This window comes from Pogona vitticeps, chromosome 12, assembly GCF_051106095.1.
Source record: "Pogona vitticeps strain Pit_001003342236 chromosome 12, PviZW2.1, whole genome shotgun sequence".
In the NCBI taxonomy this organism is placed as follows: Eukaryota; Metazoa; Chordata; class Lepidosauria; order Squamata; family Agamidae; genus Pogona; species Pogona vitticeps.
The window spans coordinates 14,274,404-14,301,827 of NC_135794.1; the positions used below are offsets into that span (position 1 = coordinate 14,274,404).

General features: G+C 41.6%; 2 protein-coding genes across 4 annotated transcripts in view; one reads left to right on the forward strand and one right to left on the reverse strand.

Annotated features, from left to right (window-relative positions):
- Window positions 1-27,424, reverse strand: part of IQCH (IQ motif containing H) — a 151,946-nt gene that overhangs the window by 100,790 nt on the left and 23,732 nt on the right. For all 3 annotated transcript variants that reach the window (XM_078380876.1, XM_020810020.3, XM_072981829.2), the window contains 5 exons: window positions 24,233-24,353; window positions 23,352-23,471; window positions 22,484-22,695; window positions 11,011-11,562; window positions 8,823-8,889 (listed from right to left, as the gene is read on the reverse strand). In XM_078380876.1, coding sequence (XP_078237002.1) covers window positions 8,823-8,889; window positions 11,011-11,562; window positions 22,484-22,695; window positions 23,352-23,471; window positions 24,233-24,353 — 1,072 coding nt within the window. The remainder of the gene's footprint in view (window positions 1-8,822; window positions 8,890-11,010; window positions 11,563-22,483; window positions 22,696-23,351; window positions 23,472-24,232; window positions 24,354-27,424) is intronic.
- LOC144584552 (uncharacterized) lies at window positions 16,544-22,036 on the forward strand. Its single transcript, XM_078380877.1, has 2 exons — window positions 16,544-19,253; window positions 19,992-22,036. The coding sequence occupies exons 1-2, from the start codon at window positions 17,520-17,522 to the stop codon at window positions 21,321-21,323; spliced, it is 3,066 nt and encodes a 1,021-aa protein (XP_078237003.1). The 5' UTR covers window positions 16,544-17,519; the 3' UTR covers window positions 21,324-22,036.

Genomic DNA, 27,424 nt, shown 5'->3' on the forward strand with positions numbered 1-27,424 from the left:
AAGCAGGAAATGTCCTAGAAGTTGCATCAATTAATGGGGAAAACTGGACATGGCAGCATATTATACAAGGTCCTCAATTTAGAGTTTTTGCATCACTTGTAACAAATGCAGTAGTTTCTGTCGTTTTAAAAAAAGCATCTGAGAAGAGAATTATTTAAAATCACAAAATATATTTTGTCATAAATGCAGCCTACATTATTGGTCTTTCATACTAAAGCCATTAAATTCATGTTTTAACAAAATGCATACACTGGGTGTTTTATGTAATAGATATACAAGAGACAACTATATCTGACAGAGTGGATATGTTGTTATATATTGTTACTTCATATAGTGTGACAAACACATTCTTTCAATCATCAAGTTACAAATAATTTCAAATGAAGTTTTTGTTTTCTCTCAAATTTGAAATGAGCAAGCCTCATTTGAGAGCAGAAATTTCAACGAGAGTTGTAGAGAACCAGTCTAAATATGTCATTGGAACAAATCCATTTGTTGTTAATGTTCTTGAGGACAAACAGCTGGTAGAATCCCATCACTGGATCATCATTCACCTTCTTTTTTTTAGTATTTATTTAAAAACAGGGTAGGGTATACAAAAAGTAAGGGGGAATAGGGAAAAGGGAAAATGGTTAGGGGGATAAGAGAACACAGAGTATACAGTACAATCATCTGATCAACTCATATTACAATAACAAATCAACTTTTTGCTTATTCACAATTTGATTACCCTCCTACTTTCATCTTATAATTTAATTTTAGTTTAATTCTATGTTACTCCAACACTATCTGGTAACTGCAGCCATTTATACAATACATCCCATCGTTCAGTTTTCTTTTGAATTGAACATTCTTTCAGCCTATCTGACAGGATATCCATTTTTGTCATTTCCCATATTTTCCCAATAAGTTTCTCTTACTTTAGTATCTCTGCTTTCTTGAGATTTTTAACATAATGCTTTTTAATTTTGGAAGCTGCATAGGTCACTGGATGACTCTTTATCCCATCTATGTTACCTGGTGTCATGCCCAATAAAGTTGGTTCTGAAGTTTGTGCAACTTCATTTAACTGTTGTTTTTCATCTAATGTCCCCTCTTTCATCACTATCATCAGATCTTCTATTTTGCTAAGACCTTCATTCACTTGCTGGAACCCTGTTATTATTGTCTTTTGCATAATAATCTGCCATTCCTTTTCTATTTCTTGTACAACTATTCCTAAACTTTGAACTTTCACAGACCAAGTCTCCATTTGATGTCTTAAATTTTGGGGGGGCCATCTCGAGCTTTCAAATAAGTGGGGTTTGTATAGATGATACTATGTCCTTAACCACAATAATCGCCCCTTAGATATCCTTCAACATTTTCTACAATTTTATCAACAATCCAAACCCCTAATCATAAACCTCCCCTTAGATCTCCCTCCAATCTTTATCCAAATATTATAATATAAAAATCAACTTTTAACCCAGCAAATTCAAATTCAAATTGAACCGTAGCACAATTATTTCTTCTTCTTCTTCCGAGTCCAGCAAGCTGCTATTATCAGACTCACACACAGTCCAACAAACCAAAACAACAATCACAGAGTCTCAGACTGTCCAGTAGTTGTCCTTGAAGCCCATCTGATCTTTCTATTAACCCATTGATACTCCTCAGTCTAGTCGACCACATCAGCTCCTTCTTTCTTCTCCAGAAAACCACCAGATTCTATTATCAAAAGTTCACAGAGTCCAGGAAAGAGAAAAGAGAAATACGTCCAAGCCAAACTGCATTCACAAAACTCAAGTCTCTTGAATCCTGTCTGATGGTATTACCGTCTGGGATTTATTTTTCCGTCTCACTCTCTCGTCTTTGAAATCAGTCTGCTCTATTAAGAGTTAGTCTCGCTTTTGAGGCAGACTGATAAGATAGGCTCACCGCTGCTTTTCTTCTTTCAGCCAAATATTTTCATTCTTATTTTCAGCTTAATGGGGCTGTTTCATAAATCAAAGGCTTCAGCTTACTTAGTTGTTATATATTTTAAGCTTATATTAGTTGTTCTTTTCTCCCCTGGTAAAGGGCTACTCACGGCTCAGTGCCAAATATGGCTCCCGCCTCGATCCATGCTGGGTGATTTCTTCAGAGGGAAGAAGTCCGGGTTTGCCTCCCATTCTTCTCCTTCTGCTGCTCACCATCTGCTTCAGGGAGAATTCTCCTAGACTCTCCTTCAATCCCCATTTCAAAAAGGGATCTTGAACCGGACGGTTCCAGTTTTTTCCAGAGGGCTCTTCTCTGGAGCTACTGGCAGCACCGCAACAAAGCGATCCAGATCGATCATCATTCACCTTCTATCATACTAAGGACATAACTCTCAGGAGCTGTTTGATAATTTAGGGATGTTATATTGTGCTAAATTTTTGGAAAGGCAGCCTCAGCATCTTTTCCATAATTGATGCTTTCACCTGAAACTGTAGCCCTTCCCATGACATACAGGAAGCATCTGTATAAAAGACTCCCAGTTGTTCCCTCTTTTTTATCAAACTGTTGATAATACAGTTGTACAAAACTTGTTCCAATTTGCTCCAAAATAATTTTTTCTGCCAACATGCTCTTTGCTCATACAATGTGATCTGTGGATGTCTCTCAGCATACTAACACATTTGAAATGGGCAACTTTTTAAAAAGATTTGAACTTTACTAAAGTTATACTGCAGATATAAGAAATGTTCCAGCTTCAGTAGTTGTGTTTTGCCAACCAACTACTGTAAGCTGAATATAAAGTATATGAAGCTGGAGAAAGAGCCAGCTGCTCAAATAATTTTTTTTTCAATTCAGAAGTAGTCTATGTATAATTTTAAATAAGGTTATATTAAAAGTAAGGGCAGCTTTAAAAAATAGCTACAGTCGTGCCCCGCTTTACGATTACCCCGTTTAACGATGAATCCACTTGACAGTGAGGTTTGAATGTAGTTTTCCCACTTTGCGATGATTGGTTCCCTGCTTCAGGAACCAATTTTCGCTTTACGACGATCAAAACAACTGATCATTGGGTTTTCAAAATGGCCACCGGGTGTACAAAATGTCTCCCCACTGTGTTTAGGAGTCATTTTTCACTTTACAGGCACCCGAAAATGGCCGCCCCTATGGAGGATCTTCACTGGACGGTGAGTTTTCAGCCCATTGGAACACATTGAGGGGTTTTCAATGCGTTTCAATGGGGTTTTTTAGTTTCGTTTGATGACGTTTTCGCTCTACAGCAATTTCGCTGGAACGAATTAACAGTCAAACGAGACATCACTGTACAATCGCATTCTCAGAACATGTTCCTTAAATTGCAACAAACTACCATTAAAGCTGAGCCTTGTTCATGAATCAAGTAACAATTTTCAGCAGCTACACAGCAATCAAAAAAGATAGCTTGTATGCTTCATTTTTCACCTTTAAAATCCCCTCATCCACTTCTTCAATTAAAACAATTTATTATATATTTAAGGAGAAATAAAACTAGCATGCCTTGCTTTTATAACTGTTAAAAAAACAGATGTCCTTGTTTGAGTTGTATCTTTACACTTTATGAAATGTAAACCTTGTACAAAAGCTGAAACATTTGCAAACATTGGCAAAACATAACAAGAAATATCAGTTTAATGACACGTTTTCTGCTATCGTATTACTATTACGGCCAATATATATTTTTCTTAGATAACCCAGTATGGTATAGTGAACTGAGTGATTCACTGTACTCGAAGTGTATGTCCTGCCACTTAAGGTTCAATCTGCTAACCTTACAGGGAAAGATAAAAATTATTTAATGTATACAAATACACGCTTAATAAAAGCTAGCTTGGTCTTTTTGTTGAAAAAAGAAAAGAAAAGAAAAAATGATTAACAGCACAATCCCATCTGAATACTCAGAAGTAAATCCCAATAAAATCAGTGGAATTTATTTCCAGGTACATAGGTACAAGATTTGCAGCCTTTGTAGGTGTTTATCTTTCAGAGCATGCATTGCATTGTATTCTCAAAGGCTTTCATGGCCGGGATCCGATGGCTGTTGTAGCTTTTTTGGGCTGTTTGGCCATGTTCTTAAGATTTTTCTTCCTAACATTTAGCCAGTCTCTGTGGCCAGCATCTTCAGAGGGCAGGAGTCAGAACTCTCTGTGCTCTGTTGCAGTTTGTTGGATGGTTGAGTATTTACAGCTGTGGGATCAGCTTTTGTCCTTTTCAGGAGATTGGGTGATTATGGTGATCAGTGTGTTTTGTTGTGGGTGTATTGTTGTGATAAGGGGGAGAGATGATCTGTTACTGTGATTGATGGGTGTCATTAGCTGGTCTTTTGTGTGCTGGATAGAGTTCGTTGACCTTTTGCAGGCTGTATTTTACAGTGCTTTCAATGGTTTCCCTGTGCAGTTTAACAATGATTGCTGGTGTTGTCCAGTACTTCAGTCTCTCATGTTCTTTGATTCTGGTGTGAATGTTTCCCCATGCGGCCCGTGACCCCTTTAATGTATGGCACCATCAGCATGAAACTCAACCATCTACAGGCAAAAGGCTATTCCAAGAATGAAATCACAAGAGCCACCAAACCAAAAAAACAACACCAAACTGAAGAGGAAAATCAGCCCCCACAAATAAAGTAATTCTGCCATACATCAAAGGGGTCACAGACCGCATGGGGAAACTTTTGAAAAACACAACCTACAAACAGTATTCAGGCCCACCACAAAAATACAACAAATGTTACGGTCAGCAAAGGACAAAAGGCATCCCCCTCGCCACGGCAGGAGTATACCGGATACCTTACAGTTGTTGCCAGGTGTATATTGGAACCACAAAATGCAGCATTCACACCAGAATCAAAGAACATGAGAGACACTTCAGACTAAAACAACTGGAAAAATCAGCAGTAGCTGAACATGCCCTGAAACAAGCTGGACATGAAATTCTATTTCAAAATACTGAAGTACTGGACAACAGCAACAATCATTATGTTACACTGCCATTGAAATTCACAAACACCAGCAGAGCTTCAACAAAAAAGAAGAAAGTTTAAAATTAAACAAAGCCTGCCTTCCAGCACTGAAAAATATAGTCTGCAAAAGGTCAACGAACTCTACACAGCCACATGAACCAGTGCTCACTGCACAAAAAAGACTAGCTAACGACACCCATCAATCACAGTGACAGATCATCTCTCCCCCTTATAACAATACACCCACAACAAAAACACACTGATCACCATAATCACCCAATCTCCTAAAAAGGACAAAAGCTGACCCCACAGCTATACATACTCAACTATCCAACAAACTGCAACAGAGCACAGAGAGTTCTGACTCCTGTCCTCTGAAGATGCCGGCCACAGAGACTAGCGAAACATTAGGAAGAAAAACCTTAAGAACATGGCCAAACAGCCTGGAAAACCCACAACAACGATGTGCATTGCATTATTCAGTAGAAATGCAAATTAGAGAGACTCAAATATAAGTTGATACTGTATAGGACAACACATGCTGGTACATCAGAAAAATACACAGTCAAACACCAACCCAACTTTATATACTGTATAGCTTTGTTAGCAAAATCAACTACGTTGCATTTTACTTTGGGAAGGAAACTGTTTTCACCAAGGCAGAGATAAATTTGAGTAACTGTTGTATTTTATTCCAGGTTTCAGCTGTAATCTGAAAAATTCAAATACTCCACATCTAATTTACCTAAGTCTGCAACTCTTCCACCATTTCAACTTCATCATCAAATCAGAAACATTCTCCTCCTCCTTCCTTCTACATTCCCAACCTAGTTTCCATAACATCTTGATTAATGATAAGATTTGGAGATTTCAAATGCTTCCTACAATTTTGTGCCTTTTGTGTTTGACCTAATAATGATGCTGCCTGCATGTACAGATTTCAGATTTAGCTGCAAGTGATAGGAAATCTTAAATTTGTTTCTTTTATTTAAATGCAGGTTTTCCAGCTAGAGACAGAGTTTTATTTATATTACGGTCTCTATAACTGTCCAGAAAGTGTGGTAAGCAACTGAAATTATGATCAATCAATCAATCAATCCATTCCTGCTTTATGTTGCACTTGTAAAGACAGAAAGCAAAGGAGAGGGAACTTTGATATCGGATAGATCCAAAGACTTGCCAAACTATTGCTGGCAGAGTGAATGTCTTAGAGGGCTCAATCTGCCCAATCTCCAACTGGAGCTGTTTTTGTTTGGTGTCATTTCCATTTTCATGACCAAATACTCTCACTATAGGCAATTTAAACAAGCGCTGAGGCATATCTAAATTTTCACTCATCTTGGGACATCTCCAGGGGTCCCAACCTCAGATCTCTCCCTCCAAGTATCACAGGATTCCAGGAGATGGGGGAAACCACCTCGTCCCATAACTCAAACAATATGTTCCAGGACCATAAAATTTCAGTGTTTTTTTTTTTTCTGCAGACCTAAATATAACTGATTCAGAGTGGAACATTTCCACAGAATTTGACTATATATAATTTCGATGTAAATCCATTTTGTCGCCTACAGTAATGGTGAAAAAGAAAATACACCCCTCTTTGAATTTTATGGCTTTATGTATCAGGACATCATAAAAATCAACTGGTCCTTAACAGATCTGAAAATTAAGTAGATCCAACCTCAGATGAATAACAACACACGGCACATTACACTGTCTTTTTCTATTTGTACTGGCATGAACTTTAACATTTAACATGCTAACTGAGGCCTGTAGAGTCTGAGATGTAATCCTTGGTTTTTTTGCAATTTCTCTGAGCATTGCACGGTCTGACCTTTGGTTGAATTTGCTTGGATGTCCACTCCTGGGAAAATTGGCAACTATCTTGACTGTTATCCACTTGTGAATCATCTTCCTCACTGTAGAATGATGGACTTTAAATTGTTTGGAAATGGCCTTAATGCCCTTCCCAGATTGATGGGCAGATACAATTGCTTCTCTACGATCATTGCTGATCTGTTTCCTCCTTAACATTGTGTTAACCACCTGAATGTTCCAGACCAGCAAACTGCTAACACCTCTGCTCACGAGCATTTAGTTAGCAGAACCTGGCTGCTACTTAGCCTCTTAATTCCTATGGAAGCAGTAAGGGTCTATCTAGTTTTTCGCACATGGCTTCTCCAGTTTAGCTTTAATTTTGTTAATCAAATCATGACACGATGTAATATGTCATGTGTTGTTATTCATCTGAGTCTGTATTTACTTAATTTTCAGACCTGCTAAGGACCAGATGATTTTTGTTATGTCCTGATACGTAAAACCATAGCATTCAAAGAGGGTGTACTATCTTTTTCATATTACTCTAGGTATCAGACCGAGCAAAAAAAGTCACTTCTGAAACATGAAAGGTCTCTTAAAACTCCAGATGCTCCAGAAAAGGGTAGTTTCTACCCTATTAGTTATAACTCATATTTCTCTGTCAAATGTTTTTAAAAAAAGAGAGAGAAAAAGTAATTTCTTTAGACGAGTCTTCAAGACATTTGCATATTTTCCAATAACATTTGTATATTTTGCTAGAGGTAACAGAAAGCAAACGGATATATATATTAATGTATTTCACTTGAAGAAAGATCTTCATCTATTTTTATTATATCAATGAATTAGAAAGGACTTCTAAAAACATCATTGCTGACATCTGATGTTAAAGGCTGAAATATATTAGCTCATCTGCTATAAATTTTTTGCTTTATTTCACTTTGCATTTGGGGTCAAAAGCAGTAGAAAATTTTAAAACATTATGCTAAGATGTAAAAGAACTTTCTGTTGTCTGTTGCAAGCCAAGGTGACAAATTCACATGAGACTTTTAAGAAAAATGTCTGAATAATATAGGTTGTTCATGAATGATGTTTGTATTGTCTGTTCACACATAAACACCAATTATACCCCCCATTCACACATTGATCACTGGCAGGGAGTCTGTTGCTTTTCAAAAAGTTCTTCATATTTAAATCCTTATATATGCACTAAGGGGAAGTGGCTCCTATTTTTCACCCCTTCAAATTAAACCAACTCTATTTCACAAAATTAATTGGATCTCCAAGCTGGCTGAGATCATAGATTAAACTTTTTGCAATTTCCTAGAAAGGTGTTCTTTCCAAAAGCCAGAAATATCTTATGTTGCTTTACCACTTGCTAGGAAAATGCCTTTAAAGCCCCTAATTCATATATGTAATTAAATAATTACATTAGTGCTAATTAACATGAAACTGCAGATTATTTAAGCAACCCCCCCATTCAACTTCTTAATTATTCTTGTGCACACAGCATTTCCTTTTGCTCAGGCGCCCAAGGTGGAAATAAAGCATCCCATCTGCTCGTAATTAGAACTAAATAATTTCAGAGAATGCAGCTTATCATTTTGACTGCACATTTGATTAAAAACAGAGTGCTAGCATCATCCCAGTTTATTGGTGTAATAGCAACAAAGAAGGTTCTCCTGCCATTAAAAGAGACTGGAAATATTATCTGTTATTTCAAGGGGAAAGGAGGGGAGAGGAGGACAAGAAGCGAGGGGAGGGGGACACACACACACAACTTTTTAGTTCATTTCATACAGATGAAAGCGAATTACAGCAAATCACCTCTCCACTGAATAGCAGCCTCTACATAATGACTTTATTTGCTTAATCCCCAAATTAAACAGCGTTTCAAGTGAAGGAACTGCGTTATTACTCTCATCATGTTGACAACATTTTCCTGCCGAGACCAATTTGAATAAAACAAGGGCCTTCCTTGAACTCAATCAAGGAGTCATAATGTGGTGGGTAATAGAGGTTGCTGATAGATCCACAGACAAAAGCGTTATACCTAATGATGGGATATGGATAATGGTCCTCCTAGAGGTCCTGATGCGATTCCAGTTGGCGGCCAGATGCTAAAAATCAAGAGAAGGCATTGATCAGTGACAGGGGGGAAGCTGCGGCAGATACAATCCAGTCAAACTTCAGCTGCTACACCCCTCCTTCCTCTCTTTTCCCACTGTACAGTTAAGCCAAGCATAAATTATATTAATTGATTTAATCACATACTTAAAACATCTTCCCCAATTAATTTAATTAGATGGCTACATGAAGCTACTGGCAGGGGAAGATTAGAGGCTGATCACTTAATTAACAGAATATGAATGAAAAAAAGAGGGAAGAAAAAAGAGAAAGCAAACATAAATGAAATGGTGATCACTAATTAAAAGCCTGTCTGCAAACTTAAGTACTTTCTGACAAAGTAGAGATAACCACAGAGGCAAAAGAGACTCTTTTATCCCCTATCAGAAGCATAATGCAGCTGTACAGGGAAGAGGAAGGAAAAGCAGATAAGATTTATTAACTGAACTAAGAACAAATTAGATGTGAAGACAAAAATGGGTTTTCTTCTGAAAGTGGCATTTCCCCTTTTCTAAATTACTATATGCCTATGGAAATCTAATGTCACCACCACCACCACCCCCGTAACCAAAGCAGTGTATTTTGTCCCACACGGATGACAGCTAATAAGCTGGACGGATAGACAGAGCCATACAAGGCATGCAAATATCATGCCATTCTTTCCCACATCTACACATTGCTGGGCAGCCGAGGGAAAGCTCAGCAGGGTTGCCACAATCAGCTGCCATACCCTGTTTCTTGCAATGCTCTTCCACCCTCTCGGTTCCTTTACCTTTGTGTTGTACCTTTAAAACTATAAGCCTGATGGCTGAGACTCCCTTATAACCAAATTTTGTAAGATGCTCAGGGAGATTTAAAAATGTTAATGAAGGGATAGTTGTGATGGTGATAATGATGATGATCATGATGCCTGGTTACAGGAACATATTTAAAACAATGGCTAAAACCCTGTTGTGCAATTTTATGCCACGAAACATGGGGTGCCAGCAGTGCCATGACCATTTTGGAGCTTCTTAAAGCGAACCCCAACCCCAAGTATCAGACCCTAGGGACCCCCTTCATCTTGGGGCAGCCTTTGGGAATCACAGAACAGGAGGGAGAACAATTTAAAGCCAGAAAAATCACTGCTGCCAGTTCAAGCCAGTATCAATGGTGGCAATTCTCTGGCTTGAGATCATTCTGCCTCCCATTCAGCAGCTTCCAAAGGCTGCTACAAGACATAAGGGATACCCGGAGATCCAGAAAACAATTGGGGGGGGGGGCTGACATCTAGGAAGCTTTTTATTGTCTGAAACCGCCATGGCACAGTCATGACTTATGACATCAACACACAGCATAAAATTGCACTACAGGATTTCAGCCATTGTTTAAATACATTACTAGAACGAGACATGATGATGGTCATTATGGTCATCCTCCCAGGTAGGTGAGGCTCATCAGCCTGGGAAGGCAGCCCATCTAAGAGAAGGAAAACTCCGATTTCAAACCTCCACTGCCTTGTGGCTATATCCACTGATGGAAAAGGCTTCAGTTGTAAACCTCAAGGCAAAATACAGAGCCGGAGTCCCGGAGGCAGTTCGTGTCATTCTGCCAACTCCTGCGACGCCACTGGAACCAGTTGTATTGGCTCTTGCCTTTCCATTGGACTATTTCAGCGACGTGGAGAGGGGGGATTTGCTGCTTGGGTAACAGCCTATCCTCCATATTATTTTTCCCAGGCTTCGTGCTCTGCAGAGCACACTCCAGCTTCGCATACAGCATTGAAGTCCTCCATACAGAGCACGTTATCATGGTCTCTCGAGACTGAAGGATGCCTATGATGGTCATCCTCACCATTATTATTTCATTGCTGATTGCATCATTCTCGTTGTGCAGCACATCTCTGCCAACAAAATTTCAGCAATTGTATATTTTCTCAAATGGATGAAATCAAAGCATAAGTAAAATGTTTCTATTTTGTGTACAAAAACCAAAGGAGTTGACAAAGTAGATAAAACCGAAAGTACTTCTGGGATTTTAGCTAAATGAAGGAGGGGGCATGGGAAATTTTATTGCAATCATTCAAGCATTTTGTAAAAAAGAAGCGCTGCCAAAATAGCTAGCCCTGGGTATACCTTGGCTCTGATATAGAAATTCGCCAGGTGCCTCTGTCGTGATTCCTTCAGCATCTTACGGACACGCCTCATGTGGACATGCACAAGCCAAGAGATGACAATCACCCCCGAGGCCCACTGCTGCCTTCTGAACTGGATGTAGGCTTTTCTTAACTTGTAGCACCTCCAAGTAGCCTGGATCTTAGTGGCTGCCATTTCAGTGCCCTTTTGGCCTTTATATTTCTGGCCAGGTTGATATAAGATCTTTCTGACCTCTGACACATTCTTTATCACCATGAGCAGTTCCTCCTTGGTTAGACTCTGGTTAAGTTCAAAATCTGGAATCATTTCTATCACCTTCTTTCCCATGATGACAGCAAAGGGCACAACATAGTCTTTCAGAATTTTTGCAACTTGTTCCAAGAATGAAAGGGCACTTCCCCAGAATAAGCAGCAGTGCTGTTTGAATCCAAGATAATCAGTAGATACATCATCTATGACTCCTTTGTGAATAGGTATATCAAACTCCAAAAATGGATTCTGGAATGGCTGAGCTGGTGTCACTTCTGGGGTCTATGGAAAGAAAGAAAAAAAGGACTGAATGGAACCCTTCATTTTAATGGGAAACAGTTATTTTATTTAACTGTCATGATCTTTGAATATATTCTTTATGCCAAAGCTTTAGCAATATAAACGGATTCTATGAAACTCTATTTTTCTAATAAAAATTAATTATAAAAACTCTTACAAAAGGACTGGTCTTTTGAACAACAGGGTCTGGCTAAATCCAGGAGGTGGAGAGGGCCACAAACTAGCTATTTTTAAGAATCCTCCCTAACTGAGCTGTTGTGAGTTCTAAGGAATCACAAAGCCCATGTGCCTGTACTTGCAAAGTACTGGGTAAAAGTAAAGTGTTCTTTTAAGGTCAGACTTGTTCAAAGGGCTTACGCTACACACTGCTGAGGTCTTGGGACTTGTCCCAATGCAAAGGTAGTAGGTAAGTGGCTTGTTGAACTCTCTGACAGAGTGCTAGGTGGTCTTTAGGGGGCCATGGGGCACCACAGATGGGAAGTGGGGGGGATCAATTTAAATCTCTGGTAACATCATGCAGATCTGCCCCATCTCTTTGGGATAGGTCTTGGAGGCTCTGTTTTACAGTGGATCCAGTCCTTCCTGGACGGGAGAACTCAGAAGGTGGTGCTTGAGGACAGCTGTTTGACATCCTGGCCTATGAGGTCCCTTGGGGTTCTGTTTTGTGTCCTGTTATTTTACAGGAAAGCACTGGGAGAGGTCATCTGGAGTTTTGGGGTTCAGTGCCTCCTGCATGTGGATGACATCCAACTTTATCTTTCCTTACCATCTAAACTTCTGAAGAAGTTGTTTTAGCTCTAGATCAATGTCTAGTGTCAGTAATGGGATAGATGAGGGTGAATAAACTGAAACTTAATCCAGAAATGAGAGAGGTGCTTTTGGTTGGTTAAAAGGCAGGTCAAGGAACAGGAATGCAGTTTTGTGGTAAATGGGATTACACTCCCTCTGAAAACGTATATGTGCAGGTTAGGGGGTGCTACTCGATTTGTCTCTGAGTCTGGATGCCCAGGTTTTTGTAGGAGTGCAGATGGCCAGGAGTGCATTTGCACAATTAAAACTAGTGTGCCAACTGTGCCCATTCCTAGAGAGGCCTGATCTGGCCATGGTGACACAAAGCTTACTGGATTACTGCAACCCTCTCTATGTGGGGCTGCCTCCAAAAAATGTCAGGAAACTTCAGCAGGTCCAAAATACAGTAGCTAGATTGCTAACTGGGGCTGATCAGATGACTCCCCCCCTCCCCTGCTTACAACAGATTCACTGGCTGCCAATCTGTTTCCAGGCACAATTCAAAGTGTTGATTTTAATCTATAAAAGCCCTAAATGGCCTGGGTCCAAACTATGTCAAGGACCAAATCTCCCTTTATAAGCCTACTTCAGTGTTAAGATCATCAGGAGAGGCCTTCCTCTCAGTCCTGCCACCTTCCCAGGTGCATTTGGTGGGAATAAGGAGAGGACCTTCTCTGTTGCTGATCCCAGACTTTGGAACTCCCTCTCACAAGAGACTATGATCTTTATTCTCCCTCTGCAAGGAGGTGAAGCCCCTTCTCTTTAAACAGGCTTTCCCTGAGCGACTGGCTGCCTGACTAGAGTGTTTAAATCGCTGGTTGTACCTTACTGCTTTGAATGTGTTTCAGTGTAGCTTATGTTTTTGGTGTGGCATTTGTTTGATCTTTTTTAGTATCTGTATACTAACTATTGTTAGTTTTAATATTGTCTTCTAATGGTGTAAGCCCTCTTCACGGATTGCTGCCTTTTCATGGTGAAGGGGCTTGAGTAATTCAGAGAAGCTATCAGCTAGGCTGTGTAGGGACACCCAAGACGGACAGGTCATAGTGGAGAGTTCTGACTAAATGCGATACACCTGGAGCAGTAACTGGCAAGCCACTCCAGTATCTTTGCCAAGAAACCCCCATGAACAGAAACAAAAGGCTAAAAGATATGACACTGGAAGAGGAGACCCTCAGGTTGGAAGGCGTGGAGGACAAGGACAAGTAGCTCCAGAGCTAATGAAGTGGTTGCCCAAAGCCGAAAGGATGCTTAGCTGCGGATATGCCTGGAAACGAAAAGAGAGTCCGATTCCGCAAAGAAAAATACTGCATAGGAACCTGTAATGTAAGATCCATGAACCTTGGTAAGCTGGAGGTGGTCAAACAGGAAATGGCAAGAATAAACATTGACATCCTGGGCGTCAGTGAACTAAAATGGACGGGAATGGGTGAATTCAATTCAGACAAATACCATATCTACTCTTGTGGGCAAGAATCCCGTAGAAGAAATGGAGTACCCCTCAACAAAAGAGTGGGAAAAGCTGTACTGGGGTATACAGTGGTGCCTTGCTTAATGAGCGCATCGTATAACAACGAAATCGCATAGCGATGCGGTTTCCGCGATCGCTAATGAGATCGCTTACCGATGGCCCCAATGGGCGAAACTCACATAGCAAAGGTCGGTAAGCATTTCGCTTACCGACCTTCGGTTTGCGACCTGCGGATCAGCTGTTCGGTGGGTCCAAAATGGCCACCGGAACAGCTGAAATGGCCGCGCGCAGCGTTTTCGCACCCTCCCCTCGCTTACCGAGGGCGCGAAAATGGCTGCTGGCTATGGGAAGACTTCGCTAAACGGTGAGTTTTCAGCCGATTTGGAACGCATTAAACATGGCTTTTTACTTCCCGTTTAACGAAGTTTTCAAATAGCGAAGGTTAATCCGGAACGGATTAACCTCGCTATGCGATGCACCACTGTAATCTCAAAAAATGATAGAATGATTTCAATACAAATCCAATACAGACCTTTCAACATCACAGTCATCCAAGTTTATGCACCAACCACCAATGCTGAAGAGGCTGAAATTGACCAATTCTATGAAGACTATCAACACCTTCTAGAACTGACACCAAAGAAAGATGTTCTTGTCATTATAAGGGACTTGAATGCAAAAGTAGGAAGTCAAGAGATAAAAGGAACAACAGAAAAGTTCGGCCTTGGAGTTCAAAATGAAGCAGGGCAAAGGCTAATAGAGTTTTGTCAAGAGAAGAAGCTGATCATCACAAACACTCTTTTCCAACAACACAAGAGGCGACTCTACACATGGACATCACCAGATGGGCAATACCGAAATCAAATTATGATCTCTGCAGCCAAAGATGGAGAAGCTCTATACAGTCAGCAAAAACAAGACCTGGAGCTGATTGTGGCTCTGATCATCAGCTTCTTATAGCAAAATTCAAGCTTAAACTGAAGAAAGTAGGAGAAGCCACTGAGCTAGTCAGGTATAATCTAAACCAAATCCCTTATGAATACACAGTGGAAGTGAAGAACAGATTTAAGGAACTCGATTTGGTGGACAGAGTGCCTGAAGAACTATGGATGGAGGTTCATAACATTGTACAGGAGGCAGCAACAAAGACCATCCCAAAGAAAAAGAAATGCAAGAAAGCAAAGTGGCTGTCCAACGAGGCCTTACGAATAGCAGAGAAGATAAGGAAAACAAAATGCAAGGGAGACAGGGAAAGTTACAGAAATTGAATGCAGACTTCCAAAGAATAGCAAGGAGAGACAAGAGGGCCTTCTTAAATGAACAGTGCAAAGAAATAAAGGAAAATAATAGAAAGAGAAAAACCAGAGATCTGTTCAAGAAAACTGTAGATATTAAAGGAACATTTTGTGCAAAGATGGACATGATAAAGGAAAAAAACGGGAGGGACCTCACAGAAGCAGAAGACATCAAGAAGAGGTGGCAAGAATACACAGAGCAATTATACCAGAAATATCTGGATGTCCAGGACAACCAAGATAGTGTGGTTGCTGACCTTCAGCCAGACATCCTGGAGAATGAAGTCAACTGGGCCTTAGAAAGCATGGCTAACAACAAGGCCGGTGGAGGTGATGGCAGTCCAGTTGAACTATTTCAAATCTTAAAAGATGACACTGTTAAGGTGCTACACTCAATATGCCAGCAAGTTTGGAAAACTAAGCAGTGGCCAGAGGATTGGAAAATATTAGTTTACATCCCAATCCCAAAGAAGGGCAGTGCCAAAGAATGCTCCAACTACCGTACAATTGCACTCATTTCACACGCTAGCAAGGTTATGCTCAAAATCCTCCAAGGAAGGCTTCAGCAGTATGTGGACGGAGAACTCCCAGAAGTACAAGATGGATTTCGAAGGGGCAGAGGAAGTTGAGACCAAATTGCTCACATGCGCTGGATTATGGAGAAAGCCAGAGAGTTCCAGAAAAACATCTACTTCCTCTTCATTGACTACGCAAAAGCCTTTGACTGTGTGGACCACAACAAACTATGGAAAGTTCTTAAAGAAATGGGAGTGGCCAAACAACCTTACTTGCCTCCTGAGAAACCTATATGTGGAACAGGAAGCAACAGTCAGAACTGTATATGGAACAACTGATTGGTTCAAAATTGGGAAAGGAATATGACAAGGCTGTAATATTGTCTCCCTGCTTATTTAACTTTATGCAGAATATATCATGCAAAAGGCTGGACTGGAGGAATCCCGAGCCGGAATTAAGATTGCAGGAAGAAATATCAACAACCTCTGATATGCAGATGATACCACTCTGATGGCAGAAAGTGAGGAGGAATTAAAGAACCTCTTAATGAGGGTGAAAGAGGAGAGCACAAAAAATGGTCTGAAGCTCAATATCAAACAAACTAAGATCGTTGCCACTGGTCCCATCACCTCCTGGCAAATAGAAGGGGAAGATATGGAGGCAGTGACAGATTTTACATTCTTGGGCTCCATGAGTGTGCTCTGGTCCATGGGGTCATGAAGAGTCAGACACGACTTAACGACTAAAGAACGACAACAATGGTGTAAGCTGTCTTGGGTCCTTTTAACAAGAAAGGTGGGGTAAAACTATTCTAAACAAACAAATCTATTAAACTAATTCAAATAAATTGGCTATAGAACCACTGTAGTTAGTACATTATATCTTGGTGCTATGTGTTACATACAGCACTGATGTTACCTGTCTGTCATGGGTTTGGAGGGAAAGTTCCATCCTATGGGGAGTGGAAGGCGGGACATCAGGAGGAGGGGCTGTACTGTATAAATATGTGAAGCGTGTGTGGAGAGTTTATGAGATGCTGAGAGACACTGGGATGTGACGAAGCAGCAGCTGGGAAGAAGAAGCTGTTGTGGGAGTCTGTATGTCAGACAGGGTACTACTGTGTGTCAGAGTACCAACCTGATAGGTTCAGGTGTCTGTTGGTTAGCCAGAACTGATAGGTTCAGGGTCTGTGCTTCAAGTTAAGGGTTCTGGGTGAACCAAACTGTATGCTTGTATGAGTGAGAATAAGCCACGTTACTTTATTCTTATTCACCTGATTGTTTTATTTTACCCTGTGTGTATTTAAATAAACCTTATTCTTTTTATTGTTTAAAAAATCCATCCCTGGTCTGTGTGACTTCTTATAGGGAATGGTTGGTGGCAGCTTAGTGTAACTGTGTGACATATCCCAGTAGGTCTGGGTTTGTCACATTGATTGGTGTCCAGCGTGTGGGATACGACTGGTCCAGTTGTCCAGTGGTCCAGCAAAGCCTTGGCAAGTGTGCCCAGAGCAAGGGGGGTCTAGTCAGGGACAGTCTGAGGCGCGTAGGTAATCTTCTAGGTGTACCTCACGGGGAGGTGCGCTAGTAGAAGAACGTGCCAACTGGGGAGACTTAGATTAAGGTGCTCTGAGGCAGCCTAGTTTTGGCGGGAAAAAGCTGAGGCAAAACTGCGTAGCAACAGTGATCTAGCTTGCCAGCTGAGAGGCCCAGCAGAGGGGGGTAGGCTCTGACTCGATACTGTTGCAAGTTAGTGCTGAAGAACAGCAGCAATCTCTAGGGAGAGCTGGTTCTGAGGCAAGAAGGAAAAAAGTGGTCGTTTTATTCTGAGGCTTGACTTTTTAAAGCAGCCTGTTCTGAGGGGGGATTATGCCCTTGACTCGAAGCCAGATGGCCGAAATGAGTGAAGTGAAAGACCCCCAGATTGACCAAGGTTCTGAGGATGAATTTGGCTCAGTGCAAGGTGACAGCACAGGAGAGCAGAACCCAGAACTCAGAAAATTGCTCATAGCCCAACAGCATGAACTGAGGATGAGGCAATTTGAAGTGGAGGAAAGAGAAAGAGAGAGACAGAGACAATTTGAATTGGCATTGGAGAGAGAGAAAATGGCGTTTGAATTAAGAAAACTGGAACTGATGAACCAGAACAATAATAATAATAGGGATTCTGAGGGAGGCCAATTGTCTAAGGCTGACCTGAAGAAATTCCCTGTGTACCACAAGGGAGATTGTCCTGAGGTGTTCTTTTCCTTAGTGGAAAGAGCGTTTGTGGACTTCTCAGTGAGGGAAACTGAGAAGATGACCATCATGCGGTCTTTAATCAGTGGTAGCCTGGCTGAGGTTTATGCCGAGATGCCTGAGGAACTGATGAAAGATTTTGCAGAGTTTAAAAAACTGGTGTTTGCCAGACATGGGATAAATGCAGAGCAGCTGAGACAAAGATTCAGGTCCCTCACCAAAAAACCAGAACAGACTTTTACCCAAGTGGGGGCCCAATTGGTGAGGCTGCTTGAGAAATGGCTAGCGCAGGAAGGAACAGAGACCTATGAGCAGCTTAAAGACTTGATAGCACTGGAACAGTTCTATTCAGTCCTGCATGGGGAATTGAAATTCCAGGTGAGGGAAAGGAAACCGAGGTCTGTGGCAGAAGCCTCAGAGATCGCAGATTTTATTTCTCAAATAAGAAAGCCCTTGGGTGAGGGGAAATCTGTGGGTAAACCCAAAGAAACCTACAGCAAGTACTCTCAGGGACCAGGGAAAAGCCAGCAAGGGGGAGGGGCCCATGGTGAAGGGAAGCCCTCAGAAATGAAACCAAGACCTCAGATTTTGGAGGGAAAACCAAAACAAGATGAGAGAGAATCAAAATACACCAGAAAATGTTATTTCTGTCAGGGAAAGGGTCATCTAATCTCAGAGTGTGAGAAATTAAAGCAGCTAAAAGGAATGGTGCCTCAGGAGTCTAGTGGGACCAAGCCAAAAGCTGTGTTCTGTGTCCAGAAAGAGCAAGGCTCAGTGTCACTGAGGGAGCCTGTTGCCATGGCTACTCAGTCTGGAACAGCTACCTCTGCTGATCAGGCTGAGGAAAATGGTCCTCTTATAGAGGTAAAGCGCTGCTTGCTGGTGAAAACAGATTCTCAGTTGTTTGAGACAGCAGGGGTGGACGTAGGAATACTTGACCGTCAGTATAGGGGGCTGCGGGACACTTGTTCCCAGGTAACCCTGTGCCATCCAGATATTATTCCTAGGGAGTTTATAATCCCAAATGAGAGCATGAAGGTGGCAGGGATTGAAGGGCAGGTGATCTCTCTGCCAGTAGCAGAGGTACCTGTCAACTTTCAAGGCTGGAGGGGAGCTTGGCGGCTAGCAATTTCATCGACTCTGCCAGCAGCCGTGCTCGTGGGAAATGACCTGGCTGAACATGTGAAACGGGTGCTAGTGATTACACGCTCACAAGCCACCACAGGGACAGTTCAGGGGGGTAATGATGAGCCAGAGACGGAAGCAGAGGGGAGTTCAGAAGCTGTGGTGGAAACCTTAACCACAGACAGCAGATTTGGACAGGAGCAAAAGGCAGACGCCACTCTCCAAAAGTGCTTTGAACAGGTGACTGACGCCCAGCAAACACCTGAAACCCCAGTGAGATTTCTGGAGAAAAAGGGGATTTTATATAGAGAAACCCTGAGGAATATCTCAAAAGGGGGAGATGGGATCAGAAGTCAGCTGGTGGTACCTGAAAAGTATCGCCCCATGATCTTACAAAGGGGTCACTCTGACATGTTTGCTGCACACTTAGGGGTGAAAGGGCCCCTTGATTGGATCAAACAAATTTGGGAGCAGGTCACCCAGGATGACCCACAAGACGTTGTGACATACATAGACACCTTGATGAATGACCTAAAGAGAAATCTAGAGCTGGCAGCAGAAAACTTGCAAGCTCAGAAGGTCAGACAGAAAACATGGTATGACCACAAAGCTAGAGAGAGGCACTTTGACCCAGGGGAGGAAGTGCTTTGGCTTAGGCCCTGCAGAGAGAATAAACTGCAGCTCAAATGGGCAGGACCATATAGGGTCATTTCCAAGATGTCAGACCTGAACTACCTAATAGAGCAGGAGGAGAACCAAGCAAGGAGGGTGGTTCATGTGAATGCCCTAAAACCCTACTACAGAGGGGAACAGAGGGTTTTATTCGCGATAAAAGCAGCTGAGAGTGAGGAAGCTGAATTACCCTTCTGGGAGGGTAGAGGGGAAGTAAAATACAACCCAGAGGAGGTAAAGATCAGTCCTGCACTCACCCAAGACCAGCAGCAAGAACTAAAAATGCTGCTTAGTAAATATCAACAGGTGTTTTCCAACAAGCCGGGGATAGTGAAGGGAGTGATGCATCGGATCCACACAGGGGATGCACCCCCGCAGGCAGTATCCCCATACCGAGTAACGGGACCCTATAGGGACAAGGTGCGGAAGGAGCTGGACGAGATGCTGAGGGAGAACATAATCGTCCCCTCTTCTAGTCCTTGGTCCTCTCCGATAGTCCTTGTGGACAAGCCTGATGGGAGCATTAGGTTTTGTGTCGATTACAGGAAATTAAACCGTGTAACCACTCCTGATGCCTACCCAATGCCCAGGCTAGACAACCTGATTGAAACCATAGGGGGTTGTCGGTTCATTTCATCATTGGACCTGGTAAAGGGATATTGGCAATTAAGAATTGATCCCAGGGATCAAGAAAAGACTGCCTTTTGCAGCCCTTTTGGTCTCTATGAGTTTCGAGTCCTGAGCTTTGGTCTCAGAAATGCACCAGCCACATTCCAAAGGCTGATGGACCAGACCTTGGCAGGGCTCAGTGACTTTACAGTGGCCTACATTGACGACATAGGGATCTTCAGTAATACCTGGGAAGATCACCTGATACACCTGGAGTTAGTGCTGCAGAGGTTAAGTGCAGCAGGGCTAACAGTAAAGGCCAGCAAGTGTCAGCTGGGTAGCCCAGAAATAAAATACTTGGGTCACATGGTAGGGGGAGGAATGATAAAACCCCTGGAGGCCAAATTAGAAGCAGTTCGTGATTGGCCTAGACCCAACACCAAGAAAAAAGTCAAATCATTTCTTGGGTTGGTGGGCTACTACAGAAAGTTCATCCCGAGGTTTAGCGAGATTGCGGCTCCGCTGACCGATCTGACGAGGAAGAAGGCTGATGACCGCATCCCGTGGACCAGCGACTGTGAGGCGGCGTTCCAGAGGTTGAAGGAGGCGTTAATCAACTATCCAGTCCTGCGTGCTCCAGACTTCGACCGGGAGTTCATCATCTACACCGATGCGTCTAACAGCGGGGTAGGAGCAGTTCTGTGCCAGGTGGATGAGAATGGTGACCAGCATCCAGTGTCCTACCTGAGTAGGAAACTTCAAAAAGGTGAGAGACATTTGGCAACCGTGGAGAAGGAGTGTTTGGCCATAGTCTACGCGATCCAGAAGGCCAAGCCTTACATCTGGGGAAGACATTTTATTCTGTGTACTGACCATTCACCATTGCAATGGTTAAAGACAATGAAAACCCACAATAGCAAACTTATGAGGTGGGCTTTAAACCTACAGGACTATGACTTTGAAGTGAAGGTGGTCAGAGGGTCAGTGAACTGTGTTGCTGACGCCTTATCAAGAAGACCTGAAGAATGAAGACGGCGAAAGAACATGGACTATGTGTATATAATGATGACAAAAAGTAAAATGTACCTGTTTTTGAATTGGTTTGTATGAATAAAGGTAAATTGATGTAATGTAGATGGTAAATGTTTAAATGCATAATTGCTATGGTTAACTTAGAGTGTAAGGATAAGTAAGTATTATATGGTATGTATAACTGTTTTTGTGTATTTTATTCAGGTTGTTTTTTGGTGAAAAGCACGTTAGCTTTCCCCCTACAAAACAACTTATAAAGAGGGGAGGTGTTACATACAGCACTGATGTTACCTGTCTGTCATGGGTTTGGAGGGAAAGTTCCATCCTATGGGGAGTGGAAGGCGGGACATCAGGAGGAGGGGCTGTACTGTATAAATATGTGAAGCGTGTGTGGAGAGTTTATGAGATGCTGAGAGACACTGGGATGTGACGAAGCAGCAGCTGGGAAGAAGAAGCTGTTGTGGGAGTCTGTATGTCAGACAGGGTACTACTGTGTGTCAGAGTACCAACCTGATAGGTTCAGGTGTCTGTTGGTTAGCCAGAACTGATAGGTTCAGGGTCTGTGCTTCAAGTTAAGGGTTCTGGGTGAACCAAACTGTATGCTTGTATGAGTGAGAATAAGCCACGTTACTTTATTCTTATTCACCTGATTGTTTTATTTTACCCTGTGTGTATTTAAATAAACCTTATTCTTTTTATTGTTTAAAAAATCCATCCCTGGTCTGTGTGACTTCTTATAGGGAATGGTTGGTGGCAGCTTAGTGTAACTGTGTGACATATCCCAGTAGGTCTGGGTTTGTCACACTATGCAGTTCAAATGCATGAATCAAGTAAACCCAAAATTTTTAGGGATAGTGAGAGGCACTAATTTTGGCCAACATACAGGCCCTGGGTTGAAAAGTTACAGGCTGCATGCCAGCAGTAGCTTAGCTGGGGCTCATTATCCAAATCTTCAGCTGATCAAAATCCTTGGAGAGGGAAGCACTGTGGAGCAGTGAGGCACAGCTATTTCTCAGCAGGCCAGATTGGCAAGAAGGTGATGGAGAGATGTTTAGCAGGCCAAATCAGGAACCTCTGAAGTTCCATATCAGGCCCACAGGCCAGAGGTTTCCCATTGCTGATTTACAAGATAATTGTTCTTAGTAACACAGTCATACCTTTGGCAGCAAGGCAGAATTACCGGCCAGCTCCTGCTTTTGAACTTCCTGAATAATCTCTTCCTTTGGTTTCTTTGGTGGAATGACAGAGATGCAGGATGGGGGAGGAGCAAGGCTGCCCTTATTTTCCTTGCTTGCGTGAGTGGAGATGCGTGACGGCTTCTGATACAGATGAGGGCTCACTTCCATCTCTCTGCTCTCTCTTTTTCCATCTATGGCGTCAAGGGGGGAAAATAAGGTTTTTTTGAAAAGCAAACACTAGACCACTAGAGGAGGGCAACAAGGATGATAAGGGGGCTTCCACTATGAGGAAAAACTGGAAGAACTGGGCATGTTTAGCTTTGTGAAAATAAGATGGTTGTTGGTGGTATGATAACACTCTTCAAATACTTGAAAGATTGTCATCACATAGAGGAGAGTCAGGATCTGTTCTCAATCATTCCAGAGTGCATAATAACATGCATAATCATGGGCTCAAGTTATAGGAAGCTAGATTTGGTTAAATATCAGGAAAAACTTTCCAACTGTTAGAGCAGTACTCGTACGACAACAGAATTACCTTGGGAGATGGTGAGTGCTCCAACACTGGAGGGGTTCAAGAAAAAAATTAGACAACCACCTGTCAGAAATATGTTGATTTGGATTCCTGCCCTGGGCAAGGGGTTGGATTCAATAGCCTTACAGGCCCCCTCAAACTCCATTGTTTTGTGATTCTACAGTTACCCCACTCCATTGAAATAATTTGCTGCCATAAGGATGAGCCCTCAGGCACCACCACCATCACTATAAATGAAGGAACAGAGGGAAGACTTCCCAGATGGTGGCAGAAAATGTACTGGCATTACCTGCAGCATCTTTTTGTACGCACCTGCAGCTGGTTTCTTGTGCCTTTTGTGAAGCGGAGCAGGTTTGGGTAGAACAAGAGGCTTCTCAAGAGTAATCCTAGCAGCCCGAGGGATCAAACCCCTTTCAATTAAACTTAGGATGCCTAGAGAAAACCAACAAGGTTGGTGTAAAGTTCCAAATTCTAAACTCATCCCACCAATATCAGTGTCTTCTGTCCCCAAGTATGCTTTCTAAGTCAAGCATGTTGGCCTTTATTAAGGATGACTAAGATGTAGGAAGAGATAAAAACTGAAAGAATGCTTCTTGCTCAAGAGTCCCCCGCCATTTATTCTTTTATACTTTTGAGACAGTTGAAAAAGAAATGTCAGAGGACAGGGAGATAAGAGGTGGAACACAGTACCAATGACTTCCCCCTCTCCTTTATCTTTTTTCTCTGTCTTGTCTGCCTAGAACATGGCATGGGCAGAAGTATATGCAAGACCTCTCTCTCTCTCTCTTTTTTTTTTTTTTTTACTCACCCCCAAACTTTTCCCCCTTCCTTCCCAAGCCCTTGATCTCACACTATGGAACATAGAAAACCTCCTGACATTGAGCCAGATTATGGCTCAAGCTGGCCCAGTACTGTTGACCCTAATGAGCAGCAGCTCTCAGAGGGGTGGAGGTGGGTTCAGGCAGATTTCTTCCCTAGCCCTACCTGTAGATATGAGGGATTGAACCTACAACCACTTACATGCTGAACATGTACTCTGTCACTAAATTATTGCCCTGGTAAGGAGATGAAGGAAGGGTAGAAGAAGGAGAAACAGCAATTAGGCCATCTCCAACGTTCAGCACAATAGCCTAGACCAAACATATAAAGAAAAAAACCTAACCAGACTGAAGAGGAGACTTAGACTGACCGACCTTTTTCTGCATCTCTGTCAGACACAGGCAAGCCTGTGTAAGCCTTATTCAAATGGAAGGAAGGTGGAGCGACCAAGAGGTTGCCCACAGTTACACCTTTTGCCACTTTCTGAGTTGGTGCCTAAGGAGAGATAAGAGGAAATGTTTTTATTTTAGCTGCAGACCTTTTTGACATCATGGAGCTCTTCACTCATGCATACCAAATAATAAATACTAGCTGCTACTTTCTATAGACGGATTCTAGGGATTCCCAATTCAATCAAATTATCTACTATAGCCCTAGAGCTAGGCCTGCATCTTCCTTCAACGACGGCGTGGGCTCTTACTTTCAAATTCTGGCTGTGCCTCTTTTTTAAAATAAACCCAGATGCTCTCCTTGTTCACCTTCTCAAAGATACTTACCAATCCATATGGTTTTCACAATGTGAATCCAAACTCATGACTATTGGCTTATCCTCAAACTCTCTACTGTATCTAACAGTAATTTTAATCAAGCACTCTCCCTTATCAAGGAGAGACTATAGGAGTCTGAGTACCTTCAGTTAGTTTCTAATGTGAATCAGACATGCTCCCCAATTCATTTCGGTATTTTTCCCTCCTTTGGTTATGGATATTCTTACTTCCAGTCCTTGGTGAACCCCTCTATTAGGAGGGCCTTTATGTTAGCCCGACTGAATATCTTCCCTTCAGAGGTGCTTAAAGGACGATATACCCGGGTACCTTTTGAACAAAGAATTTGCAATTTCTGCGGTTTAGAACCAGATTCAGTCACACACATCCTTTGTCACTGCCCTGAGTTTAAAGATATGCGTGCTTGTCTATTAGGTTCAATAATTTCAAATTTTTCTGGCCCTCCTCAGTTACACCCAGGTTTCCTCCTTAATGACTATTCACAAAAAATAACAGCCTTAGTAGCTGAGGTTCTTACAAAGGTTCTCTCCGCCCAGGGCTCTAAAAATTAACTAGACTACTCCAAAGTATCTCCTATTGTGTTTTTTGCTGTTGTTGGTTTTTTTTTAGCCGTGTAACTACCATTATGTGTATCTCTATTTGCTATTAATTTCCCAGTATAAGTTTTTTTTAAAGTTTCCTATGCCAATAAAGGTTACCGAATTGATTGAAATACTACAGTATTTCTAACATGAACAGTTTAATTATGCTTTAGTAGAAAAAAGTTTGATCTTAAGTTTTTATAGTTCAGATATATAATATATATGATTGTTGGCAGTCATCAGTTAATGCAGTTTAAAAGAGAGTTAACTAAAATTCAAATGAAGTTGTGTGCTCACTATTGTACAATAAATAATCAAGTATCTTTTGAAAAAAGAGCACCCTTGGCCTCTTGTTAAAAGCTTGTTACATTGTTACATTTGAGCAACTATGCTCTGGCAATGCTAGATTTAAACAATCTCTATATAAAGATCATTTACAACTCTATTCTGTGATCATCACCATAGGTTCAGGCCACTGAACACTTTCTTTGAGAGTGTCTGTAGGGGTCTGGTGAAAATAATTTAATTACCTGTTAAAGTGACACATATCAATGGTCCACCTAACAGCTACAACACTTGATGCTTATTCACTATTTCTTCCCAAAATACACAAGCTGCTGGGGCTCTCAATGCACACTTTTGTTTTAGCACAGAACGGAAAACAAAATAATAAATACAAAGATGTCGGGCTTGACCTTAAAAGAGCATTCAGTTACCTCCACAATCCTTTAAAATAAATTATTTTGAATTTTTAGAATCAGAAAAATAGTAATTTGCCATTCACACTGTCCAAATAAGTATTCTAATTACTGTACATTGACAGTAAACTCTGCAGTTTCATGGACTTGTCTGGCAAATATAGTTAGATTGCAACCTTTTAGAACCTAGGTCAACATAGTATGTATCCCCCCCCCCCCACAGGGAATGTTTTTGGATTATTTTGCAGAAACATGCATATAAGAAACCTTTCTCTGGAATTAGTCAGGTAAAGTGGTGTGGTGGGAAGAGCCCACTGAAAAGGAAGAAACCAGATAAAATCCACACCATGCTCATATGATCCTTCTTGAAAAATCCAGGCAAATGACTTATTCCATCACAATGAATTTGACATGTCTAATTTCACAAAAACATTCTGGCGGAGAGAAACATTACACCAGAACACAATTTTCAAAGGTTAGAACAGGGATCTTAATTTAGGCTGCCGGCAAACATTTACTCTGCATAATATGCTTGGAACGTGCAGTAGAAGTATTTCCCGGGTATCTCAAGCAATTCTGTGTATAATTAACTTGAGGCATGAGACAAAACAATTCTATTAGTCTTTTTGAAGTGCATTTCTCTGGTGTATAAAAACATCCCACTCAATACGGTTATTTTGTCAATGCTTCAATTTAAACTGAGCACTTTAAAAGCATGTTCTTTTCTGCTCATTGTTCTTATTATTAACAAAACAGTGCCACGGCAAAACATATTTATGAGGCAAATAGGTATCTGGCATATTACAAAAAAACACAAATGGGCACTGAATGCTGCATGCATAGGACCGTCTCATTGTCCACTTTCTGTTGCCACAGCAGAGCTGTTAACAGACAAGTCTTTTTCCTAGCATCGGATCAATTTCAGTGATGGAACATAAGCAGAACAGTTGGCTGCAGATTTATGGCTGTTTCAGTTCCTACTCTTTAGTGACACTGATAAATTATTTGGAAAATGATTTCACATTACTAGTGGCCCATGGAAATAATTCTGCAAAACTATGAACACATGGAAAATATATAGCCCATGCAACCCACACGCCCCCCAGCAACATTTTCCATCTGTGATAAAATTTGGAATTCTAGCATTTGATGATCTTCTGAGATAGGTGAAAACACCACCTGATATTTTTACTTCCTACAAAAAATGCTTTTTGTTGTTGGCAAAAGAAGACATTAGATACAAAATGAAACAAAACCAGGCATATACATGAATAACTAATATAACTTTAATCAAGAACACTTGTGTTAAGAACCTGTTCTTAGAGACACTTGTGTGCTTATCTTAAGCTATGCAGTTCACTTCCTTAGGTGCTTTAGTAAAGGTAAAGGTCCCCTTGACATTTTTAGTCCAGTCGTGTCCGACTCCAGGGGGCGGCGCTCATCCCACTTTTCAAGCCATAGAGCCAGTGCCTGTCCGAAGACAGTTTCCATTGCCACGTGGC

Bases quoted from the DNA above. Each gene is read 5' to 3' on its own strand.
- LOC144584552 (XM_078380877.1), top strand. From the start codon at position 17,520: ATGCCCTTGACTCGAAGCCAGATGGCCGAAATGAGTGAAGTGAAAGAC. The intron at 19,254-19,991 runs GTGACTGACGCC...AAATATCAACAG, and splicing joins TCCAAAAGTGCTTTGAACAG to GTGTTTTCCAACAAGCCGGG.